We start from the raw sequence: 25,512 nt of genomic DNA on the forward strand, positions 1-25,512 counted from the left end.
TTAATATAATATTTAAAAAGGTGGGTAAGTGGATGTCGCTCTGCTGTACAGTAGATTACAAGTGCGTCACTGTAATGGATGGTGTTAAATTTGAATTTAATGATATAACATCATTGTATAAGAAAAACGATTCTGAGCGAAAACGGTCAGTCAGCCTATGATATTACCAAGTATATTTGATGATATTATTGTGAATAAAGTAATTTATATATAACCTATTTACGTGGAGTCTTGTTTTAAATTTTCAATCCTTAGCCATAAAAGTTAAACATTTTATACATTTTTAACTACAAAATAATTAATAAATTATAAATTTGATAAATGTTGTCAACATTTGAACTTTAAATGCTTATAAAAAAAAATTGTGCTAATGTATTTTTAATATTTTTCAACTGCTATTGCAACAATATATCACGAGCATTACATTAAATTTTCATTGATATTTATAGAAAAAAAAACTAAAAAAATTGAAAACTGACAATGTCCGTAAACTGCTCAAAAAGAGTCAAAATATTTTCAAAATTGTATGGTGTATAGAAAATGCTAATACATTTCAGTGAAATTTTCAAGTATCTACAGTCATTCGTTTTTTAATTACAACAAAATCAAGATATCGTTACATGAGAAATCGAGGGAATATCAAATGCTGTAAAAATATAAATTTCAGACGCTCATAAAAATTTCTTTGATAAAAGTAGACAGACTTATGAGTAATCTTATATTACATTTTCAAATCTTAGATTTAAAAAGAAAAATTTTTATGAATTCTCATCAAAATAATTTGCTATTTTTCGTGATTTTTCCGTATTTTGTCAAAATTTGAACTTTAAATGCTTATAATTAAAAACTGTGACTAAGGATTTTTAATTTTTTTCATCTGCCTTTGAAACAATAACCTAGGAGCCTTCTATTAAATTTTCAAGCTTTTTTACTCAACAGATAAAATTTTATTGATATTTATAGAAAAAAAAACTAAAAAAATTGAAAACTGACAATGTCCGTAAGCAGCTCAAAAAGAGTCAAAATATTTTCAAAATTTTATGGTGTATAGAAAATCCTAATATAAACATTCAGTCAAAATGTCATGTCCCTACGGTCTTTTGTTTTAGAGTTACACTAAAAACCAAAATCGATTTTCTCGGAAACAGTATTTGCGTAAAAATTCCCGTTTTTCCTTTATTTTTCTTTTGTTTTTCACGTTGCTTTTGAAAACTACTGGGAAATTTTTACTTTTGACCCCCAAAGTACCAACTAGATTCACTTTCCTATCAGAAAAGTTACTGTAGAAGAAAATCCTGCAAGCACTTTTACTGTCCTAAAAGGTGATGACAGACACAAAAATAAAAAAAAAAATTTTAAAAAAAACACATTATTGAAAAATCAATACATTCATCGCTTCGCTCAGAATCTAAAATTCAATGGGAGGTAAATATGTTCTAGTACATTTTAAAAATATCGTTAATTATATGCTATGATATTTTTAACCCCTGCTGAACAATTTTACCGGGGGGAAATATATCCTAGTATTTTTTTACCGCTGGTAAAATTAACCTAGTATATACCTTCTGGTTCAATACCTCGGCCACGGGCGGCATTTTTCTTCGGGCAAGTCACGGTGTCCGGAGAACAAGTGCCCCACCCGGGGCATGGTAGAAACCTACGGGTTTATTTTAACCCCTACCTTAACAATTTTACCGGGGGGAAATATATCCTAGTATTTTTTTACCGCTGTTAAAATCAACCTAGTATATTTTTACCGGGGGTATAAATATTCTAGGTTTAATCTCCATGTAACCATAACAATGAATAATGATGAAAAACGAAAATAATACAATGCAATGCAACATTCAATATATTTTAGATTCTGAGCGGAGCGAGGAAGTTATAATGGTTTTACAATAGTGTATATTTTTTTATCCTGTACCTATACAAAATGTTGACCAGAAAGAATGCTTCGATTTTAACATATACACCCGTATGCACAGTTAAGATATGCATACGGGTCATAGTATCATATCTTTTAGCAAATTGGATCAATATAGTACTTTAAAGAGGTAATTTTTCGATTTTCTCAATAGTTATTTAATGCCACGGGAAAAACCACCGACAAATTACGAAAAACGACTAAAAATGGGATTTTAATTTCTAACGCTTTGTTTATCACCATAAAAACGAATAAAAAATTATAAAATTATATCATTGAATTCAAGTTTAATACAATCCATTATATATTATACATTGACCCACTTGTAACCTACTGTACAGCAGAGGGACATCCACTTACCCGCTTTTTTTATAAATAATATGCAAACCATCCATGATCAACACTTTTTTAAATCAAATACAAATTATACATTCGGCAAGTATATGAGTGCTGAAAATATTCAAATTTGTATCAACAGTATCGTGTATAATGAATAAAATAAAATATAGAATAAAGTCCACTAGTCCTCATGACCACATGTCACTGAAAGAAGCTTCATAATGTCATTTTCCTATTATAAAATTCGTTATTTTCTATTTACGTTAAATGTTGGATTGATGTCGGTAGTTGTACTTCGTTTGTTTCTTTGTTGAAACTGAAAAGATATATGGAAACAGTGATATAGACATTTAGTATTGACGAGAAAAAGAAACACATAAATCTAATTGGACTTTGAAGCTTATCTTTATAGAAATGTATAAATATATAGAAATGTATTGTGTGTTAAACTTGTGCACAACTTTTGTATGATTTTAATGAATATAATCTGCTGCAGGTATACTTAACAAAATACAAATAACAGTATTTTATTGGAAAATAATATAAGTAGGTAATTCAGTTGGGTCATATTGATACGGTTTTATATATATTTTATTTTATTTAATTTTTTTTTTATTGATCCTTAAGCCCGGCATCTATGACCATTAGCTGTTAGTAGGGTTTTGAAGTGGTGGGTTTTTATACGTGAGTGCTTGTGTTTGGCAGAATTTTTGAGTGGGCACCCGTAGGTATCTGTCATGCCCGGGTGGGGGATGGCGGCACTTGATCTCCGGACACCGTGACTTGCCCGAAGAAAAATGCCACCCGTGACCAAGGAATCGAACCGGCGCCGGCTGCGTCGCAACCTTAGATCGCTCGGCCACTACGTCCCACCATATATGTATATATTTAATTTGTTCAGACTGTAACGAACCCAATAATACACATAATATATTATTGTGATCGTTCCGCCTTCAGCTACATTTGGCAACATAAAAACTAGATAAACATTGGCACATTAATTCGACTAGATAAATCAAAGTCATATACGCGAATAGAAAACCTATGGGAAGATACCGAGAGGGCAATGCAAATCTTGTTATCTCATTACTACAATCTCACCTTAAATTATAAAAGTATGAATATAACAATTAAATGTTATCTTATTATCTCATTGCAATAGGTACTACAATCTCACCTTAAATTATAAATGCGTGAATATAACAATTAAATATTGTTATGGAATATGCATATGTATATATATATATATATAGTATCTAGAATGTAACGGATGGCGTATAAGGTATAACATATATTGCAAACACGATAACAGGATACGATTCTCGGAATAACCAGACGTGGAAATGTATCAATGATTAATTGAACAACGTCCTGTGAAATCCGCAGATAAGTCGATAGACTAAGGGGGAAGTAGGAGAGCAGGAGGCTCTATAAAACCAGACCCGAAACGGCTTGTAGATTAGACGTGTAACACTCCAGTACAGGCGAGCACCTTCACGAATGACAACGCAACAACTTGTCAAATTGTACTTAGAGTATTTTCAATAAACAACTAACTTTCAACCAGTCTAAATTATTTAACAACTCTACCTGAAGAAATCCTCTACAATCGGTCTTGCTACCTGCAACTTTATGAACTAAGCAGTTAACCCAATTGCAAGATCATAACAAGACAATAAAACATCATTACCTAGGTAATGATAATATTATAAAATTAATAATATATTATAATAAATTATACACCTATAAATATTTTATTGTCTAGTGGAAATTCAGAAAATATTTAGATTTTTTTTTCTCTATCACTTAATATCTTAATAGTTAATACTTATTACGAATACTATAGATTAGAATACGGGAAGCTCTTAGATTTGCTAGGGGACACTGTAGCGCTCCATATTATAGTAGGTTGCCTATGTAAGCCCCTTAATTTTTCTTTTTTAGACAATGATAACTATTAACTGATAAGTTATTAGTACAAAAGAACAACTACTTAGCTTTTTTCTAATTTTTAAATTAAGCCTAATAGTCCATTAGCCTTTAGGTACTTAATATTATAGTGTTATTAGTGTTAAAATATAAAAATATATACATAGTTTATAATAAAACGTGCAATACATCATTACCATTTACCTGTATCAAGTGTATGGCTGTATGGATTATGGACACTGGATTACTAAAACAAGGTTTATTTCATAGAGTAATACTTGATGGTTAGCTTATTGTTTTTACAATAATTTGATACAGTTCTACACGGTTATACGGGTCTTAAGTTTTAAACATTTTAATGATATCGATAGTTATGAAAAAATAATTATATAATTATCACAAAATATTGATTATACTAACTAAAAAATAAGTACAGTGAGAAATGTGTGACATAAAGATTAATACAAATTATTATTAAAACAATATAAAAAATGTAGGTACCTACTAAATATTTGCAACAGTGTACACCATCATTACAAGTCATAATATTATGTACAATGTACAAATACAAAATAATAAAAGAAATAGAACTTAGGTATGAGAACATTATAAAATATGTATGAACAATATTTTTATATTTATGATATAATATGTTAAATTAATAATTAGGTTTATAATATAATACAATATAGGTAAAATATGGCGCCAAATTATTTGTATTAGTTAACGAGTACATAAAAGTGATAAGGAGAAAGGGGCTGAATAGTCAATCACATACATTTTTGAGCGCTATGACGCCAGCAGGTTTCTACAGAGCTTCTCGTATTCTAATCTATAGTATTTGCTTATTATTATAAACTTTTATATTTTATCTTTATTTCTCTTTATTGTAATATTAATTTCACATGTTATCTTGTATATATGTATATTTAATATTTATAATTTTTTTTTTTATCTAATTTATACACTATGTATTATGTAAATTGGTCTAACGTCCGTTAAATAAATAAATACCTAAATAAACAAATATTAAAAACGTTGTTTTAAAGACGTGTTTTTGAACCCTGATTTTGAAACTGAATGAATTCTCTTGTGGAAATTATTAAAGTTATGATAAAAATACTCATGGTGAGTGGTGCATTTGTAAAAAAAAAGCCTTTGGGGTTCAATTCCCAATATCATACTTTTTGTGGCGTTATTTAAAGTTATTTTTCGACATATTTTTTCATAATAAATCGAGGGATGTTAGCCACAGAACCGACCGAGCGAGTGCCAAACACACCGCGGTCTACTTTTTTTGGAAAATGTACTTTATTTTAGACCTATAATTTCTTTAATAATGGCTTCCGCAAAAAAAATCAAACAGTTTAAAATGAGCGTTGACAATACGTCTTTTAAAAAAAAAATTGAAATTCGTGAGATGTACGGTAAAGTGCATTTGTTCCCAATTTCCTTCCGTCGTTGGGCGCAATTACGTATGTCCGATAAATCACTTTATCACTATATAAATATTAGTTTAAATATTATGATTTGAATAAAGAAATAAATCTATGACCCTGCGAACCCTGACATAAATACACTGTTTGTTATTCCTATAAACCGATAATTATAGATAACTTTCAACATTTTAACAGATAATAATTAATTATTAATTTTTTTTTTTTTTATTGCTGCATACATTGTTGCTATTATAAAGGCTGGGCATTAACGAGTTAAAAAGTTAAAGTTAAGTTAAAAAGTTAATTATATTTTAACTTTTTAACTTAACTAGTTACTTTTTGCTTTTCATTAACTTAACTGTTAACTTACTAAATTTCTTCCCTAATTAACGTGAAATTAACAAGTTAATTTTTCATTTTAAGAAGTTAAGTTAAGTAAAGTTAATTTATTAGATTCTGAGCGAAGCGATGAATGTATTGATTCTACAATGATGTGTTTTTTTTTTTTTTTTATTTATTTTTTTATTTATTTTTTATTTATTTTTTATTTTTTATTTATTTTTTATTTATTTTTTATTTTTTTTATTTTTGTGTCTGTCATCACCTTTTAGGACAGTAAAAGTGCTTGGATTTTCTTCAATAGTAACTTTTCTGAGAGGAAAGTGAATCTAGTTGGTACTTTGGGGGGTCAAAAGTAAAAATTTCCCAGTAGTTTTCACAAGCGACGTGAAAAAACAAAAGAAAAATTAAGGAAAAACGGGAATTTTTACGCAAAATCTGTTTTCGAGAAAATAGATTTTGGTTTTTGGTGTAACTCTAAAACAAATGACCGTAGGGACATGACATTTTGACTGAATGTTTATACTAGCATTTTCTATACACCATAAAATTTACAAAATATTTTGACTCTTTTTGAGCTGTTTACGGCCATTGTCAGTTTTCAATTTTTTTAGTTTTTTTTTCTATAAATATCAATAAAATTTTATCGGTTGATTAAAAAAGCTTGAAAATTTAATAGAAGGCTCCTAGGTTATTGTTTCAAAGGCAGATGAAAAAAATTAAAAATCCTTAGTCACAGTTTTTAATTATAAGCATTTAAAGTTCAAATCTTGAAAAAATACGGAAAAATCACGAAAATTTGCAAATTATTTTGAGTTAGAAATTCATAAAAAATTTTCTTTTTAAATCTAAGATTTTAAAATGTAATATAAGATTACTCATAAGTTTGTCTACCTTTATCAAAAAAAAAATGTCTAGAAGAAACTTAAATTAAATTTTTATGAGCGTCTGAAATTTATATTTATACAACATTTGATATTTACTCGATTTCTCATGTAACAATTTTCTTATTTTATTGTAATTAAAAAACGAATGACTGTAGATATTTGAAAATTTCACTGAATGTTTATATTAGCATTTTCTATACACCATAAAATGTTGAAAATATTTTGACTCTTTTTGAGCTGTTTACGGACATTGTCAGTTTTCAATTTTTTTAGTTTTTTTTTCCATAAATATCAATAAATTTTTATTTGTTGGGTAAAAAAGCGTGAAAATTTGATATAAGGCTCCTGATATATCGTTCTAATAGCAGTTGAAAAATATTAAAAATACATAGGCACAATTTTTTTTTATAAGCATTTAAAGTTCAAATTTTGACAACATTTATCAAATTTATAATTTATTAATTATTTTGTGGTTAAAAATGTATAAAATGTTTAACTTTTATGGCTAAAGATTGAAAATTTAAAACAAGGCTCCGAGTAAATAGGTTATATATAAATTACTTTATTCACAATAATATCATCAAATATACTTGGTAAAATCATAGGCTGACTGACCGTTTTCGCTCAGAATCGTTTTTCTTATACAATGATATTATATCATTGAATTCAAATTTAACACCATCCATTACAGTGACCCACTTGTAACCTACTGTACAGCAGAGCGACATCCACTTATCCACTTTTTTGTTTTGAATCTTACTATATTTCACTACTTTAGTCTATTTCGTTTTCATGTCAAAAAAAATGTATCGTAAATTGTTTAAAGTTGTTATAAACTAGCAATTGAGTTAACTGCTTAGTTTATAAGTTGCAGGTAGCAAGACCGTTGGTAAGGATTTCTCAGGTAGGTTTGACAAAATAATTAGACTTGTTGAAAAGTTTAAGTTGTTTATTAAATTTCTTCTGCATAAAATATTTTAAGTCCAAATTGACAAAGTTGTTATGTTGTCTCTCGTGAAGGTGTTCGTATGTACTATATGGTCTAATCTACAGGCCGTTTCGGGTCTGGTTTTATAGGGCCTCCTGCTCTCCCATTTCCCCCTAGTCTATCGACTTATCTGTGGACTTCAGAGGACGTTGTTTAATTAATCATCGATGCATTCCCACGCCTGGTTATTCCAAGAATCGTGACCTGTTTGCAATATATGTTATACGCCATCCGTCACTATTTAGATACTATGCATTATATATACATATATATAATATGTATATTTCATAACAATATCTAAATATTATATTCACACATTTATGATTCAATTGAAGTTGTAGGGCCTATTGAAATGCGGTTTCAATATCGCATTGCCATCTCGTTATATTCCCATAGGTTTTCTAAAGGATATATGACTTTGATTTATTTAGCCGAATTTCTATGTGCTATTACTTATCTAGTCTTTATGTTGTCTAATGTAGCCGAAGGCGAAACGATCACAATAATATATCATGCGTATTATTGGGTTCATTACAAAGTTAAAAATTAAAATCATTTGAATCTAACTTATATGGAAATACTGTATGAAGTATAAACACCATATCCTATAATTTAGTTTTAGGTTGGAAAAAGTGAAGTACGCTAGCGTTTTTTAAACAAATTAACTTTTCTTTAACTTAATAAAAAGTTAACAAAAAGTGTGTATTAACTTTTAACTTAACTGAGTTAACCTGTAGTTAAATTAACTTTTAAATTTTTATTATTGGTGCATATTAACTTAACTTAACTGAGTTAAAAAAAAACCATTAACTTGCCCAGCCTTGGCCTATTATAGGTACAGTACCTAATTATTTCATTAGTAATCAACATAACTGTTAAAAACAGACAGTACATATTTTCCTTACATAGGTATGCATACGATTAAACTTCAACAAACACACGTATATTATAATATTTTACTAGGTATATTACTATGTACAAAATATGATTATTTTTACTGATAATATTAATTATCCAGACGAAAATTAACGTTTTCATAGAGTCTTAATTTAATATTCCAAAGCAGAATATTTTTCCAAGTATTTGATACATAAAAATCGAATTTAGGACGAGTAGACAGTAGTTTATGAGTTATAAGTATTTAAAGTGTAGACAAGCGGAGTAGTGGACAAACATTTTGCGAGGTAACCCCGTACCACTCCTCTCCGCACAACAAAACTTTAAATACTTATAACTCATTAACTACTCGTCCTAAATTCGATTATAATACATCAAAATACTTCTGCTTTGGAATATGAATTTAAAACTCTATGTAGTCATTTAAAAGAGTAAAAATTAAAAAAATTATAAGGATAAAAAATATTTAAAAATATAATATGTTTATAAAAACGTTGTTTTTTAACAACTAGAAACTATGTAAAAAAATATTTTTAAAAAACATTAATACTTTCTGAAATAATGAGTGTTTCATAATGAAAGGAACACCCTGTATAAGGTTATGGTGAACTGTGGAATAGGTAGGTGATACCCTGCCACCAAAAAATATTTTGGTTCAGTATCGTCCATACTTTAAATACCTACTTTTATAGTTATATTATAAGTCATAAATAACTTGGTAACTATTTGTTTGAAATTAGATATTATTAGATATTATAGACATAGGTAGCCGTAGCCGCCCAACTGCTCAATTGAACAAGAGTACCATCGTGCCTATATAGACGCCCGGTGCAGCAGAGCTCATGACTATAGTCTAGCAGACGGCAGTGCTTAAATAGCAGTTACGCCGACTGGCTGTGTCGGCGTGCAACGATAATTTCAATATTATAATATACAATTTACGTTTACGTTTACGCATACATCGATCAATCGTTACAATCTGTCAAACAATATATTATACAAAACATTTTAAAACTTTTTACTAGTACATATTTGACAAAATGACCGTATGGACGCGGCTGATGATTATATTGGCTCTCATTAGTACGGTAATGAAATCTTTTTATACGAATAACACTAATTATTTACTGGTTTCGTTGTTGTTTCAACGATTTTACCATTGTGCGTGTAGTGCGTCAATATATAGTATTATTAATTTAGGGATTCAATATTAACTTACAGCAAATCAAAAGTTAAGGAATAATGATTATTGAATTATCTATTGTTGATTTACAATTTTAAACGCATGTCATAGATTTATTTTACATAATATGTAGTAAGTTTCGGTATATGCTAGGATGATTTCGATAAGTAGGTATAATATATAGTATCAAACATAGTTATTGTTATAAGTTAATAATATAATATACCTATTATGTTTAATTAATACCCACGTTTAAACTATTATAGGTACCTAGGTACTTACTATCAGGTACAGTCCAATAGTCGATGATGTTACCTAGGTTTATGTTTATTAGTTATTAACCTACAGACTTATTACACTCGTAATTTATGATATTTATTTATTAAAGAAACTTTACTATTAGAAAGTACCTATACATTATTAAACCCGCAATAATAGTTTAAATTGTACATGTTAGCGGTAATGTATGTAATACGTTATTTTATTAAATAACTAGTTATTCTATAAAATTCCTAAATATGTTCGTTAATATATAAATTACACGGTTTTACTAGTTAATATATAAAATACCGATTGAGTTTTCGTTAATGTATGACATTTATATCATTAGGTAGATATGACCGGGACTGGATTAGATAACATACAAAATTTGTTACCGTTGTTGTTATTAATAAAAATAATAAGATAAGATAGTAAATCTAAAAAGGTATCGTGACAAATCCTATGATTTTTTCTGAATTAAATAGTAGATGTCAATTAGATCTTATTGATTATCAAAGTCAAGCTGATGGTGAATATAAATTTGTGTTGGTCTATCAAGATCATTTGACTACATTTTGTATTTTAAAACCATTACTACCAACTTTACGCGAGGTCACAATTTAGTTTATGCACAGAAAAGTTTATTACGCTTAGTGACGTTCCAGATGTAGATATTTGCCTTCGAAAAGCATCCGAATCCCAATCACTTGGTAATGGACAAGGGGTTTTTAAATGTACATGCCAACAAAAGTGCACCACAAAACGGTGCATATGTTTAAAAAATAATTTACTTTGTAATTCTAAATGCCACCCAAAAAGTTCCTGTACTAATAAATAAATTGTAAATTTAAAATTTATATTTATATTAATATTTTATATAATATTGTAAGGCTTGTTTGACTTAATACTATAACATTTGATTTTGTTTGTAATTTGTAATTTGATTAAAACTTTTATTCAATAATAGTTTTAAATACATTAACTAAACCATTATTGTTAGTTTATAAAATATCTAGTTGGTATGTAGAATAACTAGTTGAAGTATATATTTATGGATTCATTCAATACATTAACTGAAAGTACCCGTAATTCTATAAAATAACTAGTTATTTTATAGAATTACGGAATTTCATACATTAACGCTAACATACACACGAAGGGGCGTAACACGATTGCGCACTTTTTACCTTTTTATATTTGAGCAAACGCAACAACGATTGCACAAAACAAATATTTTGTATTCTTGGAATTAAAGAAATTAACAATAATATTAACCTATAATATCTTTAATGATTTAGGTAATTACATTACTAAAACTTAGTACCTATATATTATAATATTATATGCATAAAACAAAAAACAAATTATATAATAAATAAAATTCATAAAAGTTCATAAAATTCAAAAAAATTAACAACGTTAATATTAACATAATATCTATAGTCAAAAATAAATAATTATAATATAATACATCACAATTATTACGCGTCAAAAAAGAAATAATTATAATATAATACATCACAATTATTTCGCGTCAAAAAAGAAATAATTATAATATAATACATCACAATTATTACGCGTCAAAAAAGAAATAATTTTCGGTATTGGTCTACTCATATAAGATTTACTCATAATGATAGTAAAAATAATAATAATTTAATACGTATACCTAGTATGAAATATTTATTGCACGTCAAACAAAAAACAAATTATAAGGTCATAAATATTAAGTTCAAAAAATTTCCCAATATCAATAATAAGTCTAATAACTTAATACATAATATAAACAAAAATATGTCAAATAATCAAAATTATGGAAAGGTAAAAAGTGCGTAATTGTGTTGCACCGCATAGAACAATATTCGATAGTTTTTTGGTAGATAGGTTTTTATATTAATATACATAATAGGTACATTCTGTAATAGTAGGTTAGGTACAAAAATTGGTAAAAATTGAGGTAAAAAATACACTTTTTACATTCATATTCATTCCCAGCAATATTTTAATAGGTAGTTAATTTGCACGGACATAATTCAAAGGTTTTGAGATCAATACAAAGTGCAAAAAAATGTAATAATTAAAAATTAAGGTATACATTTTTTTATTTATGCAGTGTGAAGGTAAACCATTCAACACATATTTATTTTTTGTACATATTTTAATATAAGTTTACAGTTTTGCATCAAAACTTATTTAATACGTAGGTTATTATAACTTATAAGTTATAAGATATTTTGTAAAAAATTCCTATAGACATTCGCACGTATGGGTTAACTAACAGTATGCCTATTTGTTGTATATAAATTAAATATGATAAACCTTATATATATACCTATATTAAAGTAGGCATTAAAACGCCTGATGAAAAATCTTAGTACATTATTATATTATATTATTATGATTATACTAATTAATCATTACTCATTTTACTGAAAATATCTTTGTAATACAATTGAATAACTGCTAAAAACAAATAATGATAAAAGCGATGTGACATCGACATGTTATGTTCCTAAATTAGAAACTCCGACTGTATTTGACTCTGACATAAAACGTTAGATTTTTAGTTAAACGCAAACAAAAATTGTTACCTATATTTTTTTATTAAGTAAAATAACAATGAACAAACCAATTTTACAATATTGATTATATTCAGTTACATTAATCGAGTTTTACTTTATAGGTAGGTACACAATTTGCTAATTATATATTAAAATAATAAGATAAGACTATTGAAAATAGATAATAAGTCATGATTAAATTACAAATTCACAAGGTCATCAGAGCTTCAACTCAAACTATACTTTTTATTTGTGTTATATGTTATAATTAAAAAATAAAAAATAATTACGTATCATTATTTTTTTAGTATATTTAACAATGTAGATATTATATGAAATTACGTAGGTACTTAATAGAATTGTTATTATTTTACTATCGATCGTAGGTATTCCTGTATATATAAATGCGATTAGGTATTAAAATAATACAGTGCAGAACTATACCTATAGAATAATTATATACTTACCTATATTAATTATAATTTATAGAGCCTACAGAGTAAACTGCAAAAGACAAACAAAAAAAAGGTGGATAAGTGGATGTCGCTCTGCTGTACAGTAGGTTACAAGTGGGTCACTGTAATGGATGGTGTTAAATTTGAATTCAATGATATAATATCATTGTATAAGAAAAACGATTCTGAGCGAAAACGGTCAGTCAGCCTATGATTTTACCAAGTATATTTGATGATATTATTGTGAATAAAGTAATTTATATATAACCTATTTACTCGGAGCCTTGTTTTAAATTTTCAATCTTTAGCCATAAAAGTTAAACATTTTATACATTTTTAACCACAAAATAATTAATAAATTATAAATTTGATAAATGTTGTCAAAATTTGAACTTTAAATGCTTATAAAAAAAAATTGTGCCTATGTATTTTTAATATTTTTCAACTGCTATTAGAACGATATATCAGGAGCCTTATATCAAATTTTCACGCTTTTTTACCCAACAAATAAAAATTTATTGATATTTATGGAAAAAAAAACTAAAAAAATTGAAAACTGACAATGTCCGTAAACAGCTCAAAAAGAGTCAAAATATTTTCAACATTTTATGGTGTATAGAAAATGCTAATATAAACATTCAGTGAAATTTTCAAATATCTACAGTCATTCGTTTTTTAATTACAATAAAATAAGAAAATTGTTACATGAGAAATCGAGTAAATATCAAATGTTGTATAAATATAAATTTCAGACGCTCATAAAAATTTAATTTAAGTTTCTTCTAGACATTTTTTTTTTGATAAAGGTAGACAAACTTATGAGTAATCTTATATTACATTTTAAAATCTTAGATTTAAAAAGAAAATTTTTTATGAATTTCTAACTCAAAATAATTTGCAAATTTTCGTGATTTTTCCGTATTTTTTCAAGATTTGAACTTTAAACGTGTATAAAAAAAAACTGTGACTAAGGATTTTTAATTTTTTTCATCTGCCTTTGAAACAATAACCTAGGAGCCTTCTATTAAATTTTCAAGCTTTTTTACCCAACAAATAAAATTTTATTGATATTTATAGAAAAAAAATTTAAAAAAACTGAAAACTGACAATGTCCGTAAACAGTTCAAAAAAAGTCAAATTATTTTCAAAATTGTATTGTGTATAGAAAATGCAAATATAAACAACCAGTGAAAATTTCATGCATCTACGGTCATTTGTTTTAGAGTTACACCAATAACCAAAATCGATTTTGTTAAAAATCGATTTTGCGTAAAAATTCCCGTTTTTCCTTAATTTTTCTTTTGTTTTTCACATCGCTTTTGAAAACTACTGGGAAATTAAAATTTTGACCTACCCAATGCACCAACGATATTCACTTTCCCATCGAACAAGATACTGAAGTCGAAAATCGAAGCATTATTTCGACTACTTATCGTGTACACAGACACAAAAATAAAAAAAAAAACACACATCATTGTAAAATCAATACATTCATCGTTTCACTCAGAATCTAAAAGGTGGGTAAGTGGATGTTGCTCTGCCGTACAGTAGGTGACAATTAGGTCACTGTAATGGATGGTGTTAAATTTGAATTCAATGATATAATATCATTGTATAAGAAAAACGATTCTGAGCGAAAACGGTCAGTCAGCCTATGATATTACCAAGTATATTTGATGATATTATTGTGAATAAAGTAATTTATATAAACCCTATTTACTCGGAACCTTGTTTTAAATTTTCAATCCTTAGCTATAAAAGTTGAACATTTTATAAATTTTCAACTACAAAATAATTATTAAATTTTAAATTTGATAAATTTTGTCAAAATTCGAACTTTAAATGCTTATAAAAAAAAATTGTGCCTATGTATTTTTAATATTTTTCAACTGCTATTGTAACAATATATCAGGAGTCTTGCATTAAATTTTCATGGTTTTTTACCCAACAAATAAAATTTTATTGATATTTATAGAAAAAAAAACTAAAAAAATTGAAAACTGACTATGTCCGTAAACAGCTCAAAAAGAGTCAAATATTTTCAAAATTGTATGGTGTATAGAAAATGAAAATATAAACATTCAGTAAAATTTTCATGTATCTATAGTTATTCGTTTTTGAATAACAACAAAATAGCAAAATCGTTACATGAGAAATTGAGTAAATATCAAATGTTGTAAACTATGAATTTCAAACGCTATTAGAAATTTAATTTGACTTTCTTGTAGATATTTTTTTTTTCATAAAGGTAGATAAACTTATGGATAATCTTGTATTACATTTTCTAATTTCAAATCTTAGATTTAAAAAGAAAAATTTTTATGAATTCTCAACTCAAAATAATTTGCTAATTTTTGTGATTTTTTCGTATTTTGTCAATATTTGAACTTTAAATACTTATAAATAAAATCAGTGACTAAGGATTTTTAATATTTTTCAAATGTCATTGTAACAATATAGTAGGAGCCTTGTATTAAATTTTCAAGCTTTTTTACCCAACAATTAAAATTTGATTAATATTTGTAGAAAAAATAACTAAAAAAAATTGAAACTGAAAATATCCGTAAACAGCTCAAAATAAGTCAAAATATTTGGAAAATGTTATGGTGTATAGAAAATGATAATATAAACATTCAGTCAAAATTGCATGTACCTACGGTCATTTGTTTTAGAGTTGCACCAAAAACCAAATTTTGCGTAAAAATTCCCGTTTTTCCTTAATTTTTTTTTTTTCACGTCACGTTTGAAAACTACTGAGCAATTTTTACTTTTGACCCCCAAAGTACCAACTAGATTCACTTTCCTATCAGAAAATTTACTGTTGAAGAAAATTTACTGTCCTAAAAGGTGATGACGGACACAAAAAAAAACAAAAAAAAAAACACACATTATTGTAAAATCAATACATTCTTTTAGAAAGGATTTATTATTAATTTTGAAAATGGTATTTTTCAATGTTTACGTGCAAAACATCAAAAGTAAGTATGTTAGGTAAATTTTGATTTTACCAATCTATTAAGCGTTAAAAACCACCCACTTTGAAAAAAAAAAATTTAAAAATATTCAATTTTAAGTATTTTTTTTTTAAGAAAATGGGCGTAACGAAAAAATGAAGTTTTTAAAGTTTCCGATCAATAACTTCAAAACTAAATTTGTCCGGGCTTTTTTTTTTTTACATTCTTATAAAGCACTTTAAAACACACAATTTGGGGAAAAAAATTGAAAATCGATAGGTTGCTAAACTAGAATTATGCCATACATTCATCGTTCCGCTCAGAATCTAAAATCATACTTTAAAACGTAAAAACGTCAAAAAGTTAAAAAAATATTAAACACCTAATCTATAAATTAGATACCCTGCAACAGTGAGGTCTCCAAAATTGTAAGCTTTAATATTTAAAACTCCTGATGACATAATCTAAGCTTAATTATACCACATTGTATTCTTGTATTATTAATACTTAAGTCTTAATGAAATATATATTATTATACTAATATACATTACTAAATTGACCATTATAGTGTTAGCGTACACTTTTAACCGGGTGGTTAAGAGGGTACTCGGGTCAGGGACAATTAACAACAGATTCGATCTATAAACGATTTAACTTTATTAAACACAGTACGAGAGTGTTAGTACGTCACTCGTAGGCGAACGATGGCGGCGAACGCAATATTAAAAAATAACTATTTTTTTAATAGTAACTATCATACAAATTAGTATACGTCGATAAATAGGCTAAAACGGAGCCATGGAAACGGTTCGACTGGACGCGGGACGAAAACGGCGCCATCGGTCGCTTGCCAAAAAAAGACTCTCCGGACGCGGTCCGTGCCGGTGTATTATGGGCACGAGGCGCAGTGTGGCCAATCGAGGGCACACAGTGCCTCGGCCGTCGGCCCTTACAATAAAACATAATTCAAAATTCAAAAATACATCAGTTGCTATCAATAGGATGAAAAAAATAAATTACAATTTTAAATTGAGTAAATGCAATTTTTTTACACCGCATCAAGTACCTAGGTATAACGTAAACTGAGCTGGTAATTAAGTGTACTTACATATTTTATTTTTAATTAAGTAGTTAATTATTCTTGGAAAACAAATATTTACCGACATTTATCCTTAGTCATGAAGTGATCAAATATTAAACGTTACGTGGTCGGGGATGACCCGTTAAATATAAGATATTCAGGGAAGAAATTAGTTCTTTTGAATATAGTAGCTCGGGAGCACGAATGGTATTAGGATCTTAATATTATAAATAAATAACGATTGATCTAAATTACTATTAACACAAACAAATGTATTATTACTTACAATATATACGAACAAAGTTACCAAAAAGATAGGATTGTACGGAGTTCAGGTGCGCGCGATGGAATCGCAGGGAACTGCCTTTCTCTTACATAGCGTTATTGGCCGGAGCCTTACGATCATAAAATATATAAGTGGCACCTAAACCGGAGGGGCTTAATATATTATAGTAAGTGCATAATATGCCTATTGTGCATATTACGATGCTTATAGAATAAACGCAATGATGTAACATACGCTACATTAATTAAATCCAAATTGTAGCCAATACAACTTACAAGAATTGCATTCATAATAAATTAGATAACTTTTTCGCGGTGTTAATTTACACTTTACAGCCTTACAGGGCTAATTAGTTTTAATGACTCTTCGGGGCCCTAAAAATAGCACGATTGACCAATGTTCAATGTTAATATTGTAACAATTAAACTGATTAAAATGGTCTTAACTAAAACGTTAAAAAAATTGATTTGATTTTTAGGTTCAATGGCCTAACTCAACAGCACAACAAACAAAAGACAATAATTCATATTGGGAACAGTATTTGAGGTCTTCTGCAAGGCATATGCCGAAAAGAACACGTTTTTTTGATCAAAATACTACTGAAACTACTGCAGCCATCACATCAAGTTATAAGGAAGATCAAAAGTAGGTTGATTGGTAATTCCTATATGCCTATATAGGTTTCATAACTTAATATAATACAACTATATAAAATATTAAAATGGGACCAAAATCACGAATGACATTCACGACATATGAAAAATGATGAACATCAGTATTTAGTAACTTTATAGGTATAAGTAGGTATACCACTATTGCACACACTAATATACTACCTATATAAGCATAATGGTACATTGGTACCTAGGGGTATATCATAACATATCAATTAAAAAATGGTAGACAAATGTGAGTAGGTATACTTACTATATTGTTAGTAGTCATTATAGTTACTAATGGATTCTAAAAAATAATTAATATTATAATTTATAAGATTTATTTTATATTATAATAGCATATAATTTTTTCAAATAGTATAATAATACATAGGGCTAAACTTTTTCGAAAAAAATTATTTTCAATCGTCAACATTTATGGTGGTCTCTGGAACTTTTCCTAACTATCTTGACCTTAGCTGGAGGTCGTCAGGTCGATTTTTGTCCAGAAAAATCGGAAGAACTCTATATTATCTTGTTCAAGGCTAAAAGTAATATTATATCAAGACCTTTCGTTGTTGATTTTAATTTTCCATTTAGAATACCACGATGATGTATAATTTATATGATTTTTAATCGTTGACTGGCAGTTAATGGGCATATAATGAGAAATAATGGTGATTTTTTTTCCGCTAATGAGGTGTGAAAAGTATAGTTGGCACTTGAAGGTTAATGGTGATTGGTGGGCCCTCTGGATAGGATAGAACTAAATGAGACAAAATAAAAGTACCTACATTGGTGGAGTGTAGACACCAGGTAGCATAGGAGATAAGTTAACTCAATATTAGTTAAATGTACAAGTACAACACATCATTGTACATTTACACTCTTATTTTTCAAATAATTTATTATGAAGCTAATACCATTATTTCTAGTAGTTACCTACGGCCTACCTATACACAGTCTAATAACAGAAAAACTACTCGTTTGAATTTCGATTTACATACCTACATCGACATTATCTTATCTTAAATCGTGCACTAGGTACACCTATCTGTTTTACATTGAGTACTGATAAATTGTGGTCGATGATATTTATTAGAAGGAGCTTCAACATAGGCTGTATGTTACCATAAAGTAACTCTATGGCTGCGACTCAAGGACTAATTATTAATTAATATAAAACAAATATAGGTGACAACTTTACCATTAAGATCCTCTGATTAAAATATTTATCAAACCTAAATTGTATTTGTAAATTCACTGGTCTTTATAATTTTCTTATTTTTAGAAATGAACCTGTTATAAATATTAAAAATATAAATGTAAGAGATTTACCACCAGCAAACTTGACCAAATCATTATTTACAAATGAAAATACAACCAATATTACCAATAAGCAAGCTAGCACCGGTAAAAAATTGCGTAAAAAAAGAATTTCACCAAATCCAACAGTTTCAATCAACAAATTTATACCAGATCCACAAGTAATCGAAAAATGTTCATTGAACGAAACTTTTTGTGTCAAAGTTGATAATTATCCAAAGTAAACATCAAATCAAATTATTTTTCAAAAATACTCAAAAACTGATGTACTTAAATTGGTTATTTTTTCATTATCAGACAAGAATTATCCGATATTTTTAGAACCAGCAAATATATGTCAACTTCTTATTTTGGAACAGATACTGTACCTAATGAAGTAAGTAACCTTAATATTGTATACAATATATTATACATTTAGTGTAATAATATCATTTCAAATAATAATGATACCTACTGAAATTGTTAATTATACAAATGCATTTATACTTTAGATACATACAAAAATATCCAATAGTAATCTTGAATCATTGTGTGAATCAAAAGTAAGTACCAATCAACTATAACATTAATGTGTCTTAAGATATTATTTTATAAATAAGTGCATTCATGTAATTTAAATGTTAAAAAGTATGTATAATAAAATATACAACTATACTGAATGCATACTCCATTTATGTGTCACATTACATGCATACGGGCATTAGTGTATGGAAGTGATTTAGAAATTTAAATAAATATTTTCAATAAGTGTAGAACAGTTCGTATATTAATATATTATGCAAGAATTTTCCACGGTCAATACTGTAAACGTTTTAAGTTTTGAGCGCTTGGTATATTCTAGGCTTTTATCATAACATAATATAGGTAATTAATGTCAAAAATATGTTTTATTTAATAAAAAAATATTTTCTAGGTAGAAACTATATTTCCGCAAGCAGCTATTACACAAACCAATGAATGGCATTATGTTATTCAAGACCTAGTTATTAACAACACCAATTTTCAACAAGGTTTTCGAGTGGAGATATGTATGTAAGTATCAAAATTAAGAATGTACAAGAGTTTGAATTAATTGAATTATTTGTGTAGAAATAAAATTGAAGCGAAGTGCAAATTTGATGATAAATTACCATTTGGATACTCATCAAGTTGTGTACAAAAATATATCTATAAAAAAATGGTTGGCATTAAACATTCTAATGAAATATATTATGAAAATTTTAGAATACCATCATGTTGTGAGTGCATGTATAGTAAAGTTTCAGATATAACAACAATGTTTGAAGACAGGAAAAATTACCTAACTAGGTGTTAAACAAGAAAAATTTAAAAGTATATTTTAATCTATAAATTGATATAATGTAATTTCGTAACAATGTGTAAATATGTGTACTCTTTATTGAACATTTGGCTGATATAACTAACATGTAAAATATTATCTAGTTGAAAATGTAATCTAAAATAAAGTTAAGGTAACGGTGTTCAATGTCTTCAGAGTTAAAATGTAACATTTTTTTTTAGACACAAATTAATATAAATTATATCTATTTGAATTTAAAATATAACATGCATTCATTTTTATAAGAATTATTTGTGTGACACATGATATCACTAACAATAGAAACTTATTACATTATAAAACTGGTATTTTTCCCAATATTCTATTTTCATAAGTTTTATATATATCTACAAGCTGATTGTCAGATAAGTCTTTGTTGACATCTATTACCAATAATGAACATGGGAGATTAAAATATTTCTCCATTAGCCATTTTTCATAGTATTCATGTAAATCTATCAAATAATCAAGTTTTATAGTACGCTCTTCTGGACGATTGCGACGTTGCATTCTTGTATGCACAATTTCTGGTAAACTTCTTAGATATACTGAAACATTAAAAATTACCATATACTGTCTTAAATTACGTTTAAAAAAATCAATAAATAATCTACAACCAAGTACAAAAAAACATTTAAATTCTCATATATTAGTAGAATGCTTTTTGATTAAAGACAATTTAAGTTTAGAATCCGTAATAATGAATGTAATTTAAAACAAATTAATTTATCAGAAAAAACCAAACTGTTTTTATTTATGCTTTCCTAAGGTTTATACTCTCTCAGATAAGAGTAACCTCAGTCTGTTTGTTTAGATGGCGACAAAGTATGAGGCTAACCGCGCCGAATTCCCGTGTCATCTTAATTCTAATAACCGCCTAATTTGCATTTTGCATAAGCCACATGGCGGAAAAGCAATCTTTTGGCTGCTCCAATCTTGGAAAACAAAAGTTGACAAAAACACGTGGATCAAACTAAACAAAATGTGGTCTCCAACTGTGGTTACTCTAAATTAAGATTGAGTATATAAACATATAAATAAAAAATATTTTAAAAATAAAATAGTGAATTGTGTGTAATATAAAACTATCTATATTAACCTGTCAGAAGTCGAGTATAAGCGCAGTACTCATTCTGTAACCAGTATAGCTACCACTGGAGTCAATTTATATTTTAAATTTTTAAAAACTACGAACTACCCTATGTTATCTTATTTGGGTATTTTTCTATAAAGGAAATAACCCAGTCCGTAGTTTTGTTTTTAAATGACAATAGATCAAACTTGTTACTACCAATAATGTAAGCGTGCGCTCATATGTGACTAATAATTGCATTTTTCTTGTTTTGTTTTTTTATTGTGTTGCGTCATAATGGCTACAGTTTTGACTGGTCCTAGTTATAGTTAATAGATATAGTTATAATCCTAGTTATAGTTTAGTGATCTAAATTAATTATTTATGACAAAACTCTCACTTAGACTTCAATTTACAACTTTTAATATTGAAAATTGGAAAAGTGAACCTCATACGAGCCTAGTAGTGTTACAAATATACGCGACTACTATGGGTTAACTGTAGATACAAGTTTCAATGAACTTTGGGAATTATTAATAGCTAAATAATTTGTAAATAATTGTTTTACTATAGGAATAATTAATGTATAATTCCTACCAATAAGATCTAATCCAATGTCTACATTTGTTTCGATGTATTCATACCATTGGCACATTACTCCATATTCAGGACTGGATAATAATCCTTTGTCATGCGCCATCTCCACAAAACAATATCTAAAAAAAAATTTAATAATTGTAATATTTGAATGAATAGGAAAAAATTCTTTTTTAAATAAGACAATGTATATTAATATACTATATTCAATTCAAGTATGATAGAAATTAAAAACTAATCCTTAAAATATGCCTATCCATGGATTTATATTATAAACTACACTATCTGTATTAAAGTAATTCAGTTTGCAAAGATTGACTAAGCTGCAGAACAATATTATGCCTTAATGACCATTATTAACCATTATTTTGATTGGAAGCTAATTATTGGCAACTACTGTTATCTTGCTATTCCAGGCAGTGGCGGATCCAGAGCCTAATTTTGGGAGGGGTATGGGAGGGCAAAAATATAAAAAGTCCCAAAATTTGCTAAACATAGTGTCCCTTTTTGCCCTCTTCCTGGATTCGCCACTGATTCCAGGAAACTTATAGAAATCATAGTCAAATTCTTCAATCATGAGCATTGAGCATGCCCAATTTTTCTAAGGTATGATACTATATAAAGCTACCTGATACAAATACAAAAATTAAAAATATGTTTCTATTTTAAAATTACCCCATTGAATTATAAGCTAATTAAAATTATATTAGATTAATAGTAGCGCATAATGCTATAACAAAATAAATGGTTAGAAAAAACTTTAAAGCAAGATAAAAACATTTAACAATACGGTCAACTTCAACAGTTAAAAAATGCATGGACAAGATACTAAATGTGTACTAGTTCTTTTCTTTATATTTATTAACTTTTTTTTTGCATATTATAATATATAGACTTATAGAAGAATATTATTTTATAGGTGTATGATATCATAATATGGTATATTATGATATTTTTAGTATATTCAAATCCAATCTGTAATAATAGCTGATTATAAACTATTAAACTAATATTACCTATTATTTTGTAATGAACGTTCAAACATTTGTATGTCTTTGTTTGTAGTTTTTGACTGTAAATTCAAACGACTTAATTGTACATTATGTTGAAAAGCAAAATTCCATCTGTGAGGATCCGAGTATGTCAGTTGAAGTAAGTTATGACCATTTAAATCTCGCCATGTTTCTATTGGTTCCTATAAGATATTATAATAATACATAAATTAAAATTTTAAAAACATTTTGAATTACCTACATAAAAATATATAATTTTAAACTAATACAAATGTATTATTGAATAAAATAACTATAAAATTATTAATAGTACTTATTGTTATCTAATAATCACCCATAATAACTAATAACTAGCAAAATATTATACTCACAGGATTTGTTTCAACTTCCTTAAGCTTTTCAAAATACTTTATTAATGTAGATTTTCCAGATCCAACATTTCCTTCAACAGCTACACGGAATGGTTTTTTAACTATCTGCTTCTTCATGTTATTGTTGCAAAAACTAAAACTAAAAAATCAAATATAATAATGTAAACATTATTTAGAACTAATGAAAACAAAAAATTAGTTTCGCTTATATTAGGATGTGTTGTAAAATCATTATTGAATAGGTACCTACTAAATAGATAAGTATCTTAACTAAAATAAAAAACCCATTACAATATTTAATACCTAGTTTCAGATTTGACTATTGAAAAATGTAAAGATATTAATGAATAGTATACCTACAACTAATCGATAGCAAAATGCCAAAGTTGATTTATAGTGAGTACCTAGGCAATTTTAATAGAAATATTTAATAATTTGCAGAAACATTTTTTATTTATTTCATATGAATCGAAATTAAGGTGTATTTACCAATGACATGTTAAAATTTTATCAGAAAATTATTTTAATATTCTTACAAAATAAAATAACTACCAAATAAAATTAACGATACGTAGATACCTATAAAGTATAAAGTAATTGGGTAATTGGTATCCGGTATCCCCATAACTAATATTAGTTAAAAATCTTGAAAAAATTACTTACTGTATAGGCTATATTAAATCTACGTAGCAGTAACGAGAGCCAGTATCTACGAATACTCTTATTGGGGCGCCGCACGTAAGAAATCTTCGAAATTTCGAAAACGCACAGATTTCAAAATGAAACAGCTAAGGTTCAGACTCAGAGGACATGTAGCAATCAGAGCTCGTCGCTTTGTTATTTTGTCAACTTATAGTAACCACCAGCCAACCGGTTACATACTCATAATATGTGTTTTTTGCGCTACGTGTTAACTAAACGAGCAGAACGACCACTTGCGAGCCGCAATATCATAAACAAAAGGTTTTATTTTTCGTATATCTCATAAAAATATTCTCATTTCTTGTTATTGTTGATAGATGTTCGACTGATAAAAAAAAGCGGGAAAGACAACTCTTTCCGAAAGAATACGAGGAAAGAGGAATGCAGATTTACGTTCCAAACATTGGCAGACCTGTAATTTGGTTTTTCTCTTGAATTATTTTAAAAATTATACCTGCTCAATCAGGGTGTATACATAGAATAGATAATAAATCTTATATATTATCACGGACTACTACTACAAAAAAAAGTCCTTTTCACGAAAAATGGCCCTCGACGTTAGCGCGCCTGGTGGACGTTTTGACGCAGGGGCTCTAAAACACGCGCGAAACAAAGCGCGGCAAATTTAAATTAATTACTCATTTGTATTTTATCTTAAATATGATTATTTTTTACGCCGTTATTTAAATGCAATATTTCTTAATACAAATTATGAACAGTTTTGCTAATTTATTATCACGATTTTTATTTGTTCGCAAATACAAATAAAATAAATTAATTTATCTAACATTAAAAAATATATACATAATTATAACACAATATTTTACAAATCACAATTTTCATTTAAATTTATGTCATCTTCATCTTCTGAATCGTCGGTATCTTCGTCTGGGTTAATGGTCATTATTATTGG

At 27.5% G+C, this 25,512-nt stretch overlaps 2 protein-coding genes across 3 annotated transcripts; one reads left to right on the top strand and one right to left on the bottom strand.

The window, feature by feature from the left end:
* Window positions 1–9,605: 9,605 nt before the first annotated feature.
* Window positions 9,606–21,849, top strand: LOC132952292 (neurotrophin 1-like). Of its 2 annotated transcripts, none has more exons than XM_061024555.1 (7): window positions 9,606–9,830; window positions 18,002–18,168; window positions 19,471–19,725; window positions 19,803–19,881; window positions 19,997–20,047; window positions 20,419–20,537; window positions 21,659–21,849. In XM_061024555.1, exons 1-7 carry the CDS (start codon window positions 9,783–9,785, stop codon window positions 21,723–21,725), a joined length of 786 nt encoding a protein of 261 aa, XP_060880538.1. In that variant the 5' UTR covers window positions 9,606–9,782; the 3' UTR covers window positions 21,726–21,849. The 2 variants fall into 2 exon arrangements, with proteins under 2 accessions (XP_060880538.1, XP_060880537.1); XM_061024554.1 differs by lacking the exon at window positions 21,659–21,849 and adding an exon at window positions 20,595–20,824.
* Window positions 21,136–24,987, bottom strand: LOC132952294 (deoxynucleoside kinase-like). Its single transcript, XM_061024557.1, has 5 exons — window positions 24,561–24,987; window positions 23,898–24,036; window positions 23,530–23,708; window positions 22,514–22,632; window positions 21,136–21,392 (listed from the first exon to the last, which is right to left on the bottom strand). The coding sequence occupies exons 2-5, from the start codon at window positions 24,012–24,014 to the stop codon at window positions 21,139–21,141; spliced, it is 669 nt and encodes a 222-aa protein (XP_060880540.1). The 5' UTR covers window positions 24,015–24,036; window positions 24,561–24,987; the 3' UTR covers window positions 21,136–21,138.
* Window positions 24,988–25,512: the final 525 nt, after the last annotated feature.

The sequence above is a fragment of the Metopolophium dirhodum genome, chromosome 9 (genome assembly GCF_019925205.1).
Source record: "Metopolophium dirhodum isolate CAU chromosome 9, ASM1992520v1, whole genome shotgun sequence".
NCBI lineage: Eukaryota > Metazoa > Arthropoda > Insecta > Hemiptera > Aphididae > Metopolophium > Metopolophium dirhodum.

Bases quoted from the DNA above. Each gene is read 5' to 3' on its own strand.
- LOC132952292 (XM_061024554.1), top strand. From the start codon at position 9,783: ATGACCGTATGGACGCGGCTGATGATTATATTGGCTCTCATTAGTACG. The intron at 19,882-19,996 runs GTAAGTAACCTT...TTTATACTTTAG, and splicing joins CAGATACTGTACCTAATGAA to ATACATACAAAAATATCCAA. The intron at 20,048-20,418 runs GTAAGTACCAAT...AATATTTTCTAG, and splicing joins AATCATTGTGTGAATCAAAA to GTAGAAACTATATTTCCGCA.
- LOC132952294 (XM_061024557.1), bottom strand. From the start codon at position 24,014: ATGAAGAAGCAGATAGTTAAAAAACCATTCCGTGTAGCTGTTGAAGGA. The intron at 23,709-23,897 runs GTGAGTATAATA...AATATCTTATAG, and splicing joins AGGAAGTTGAAACAAATCCT to GAACCAATAGAAACATGGCG. The intron at 21,393-22,513 runs GTAGGAATTATA...TTAATGTTTCAG, and splicing joins CATTGGATTAGATCTTATTG to TATATCTAAGAAGTTTACCA.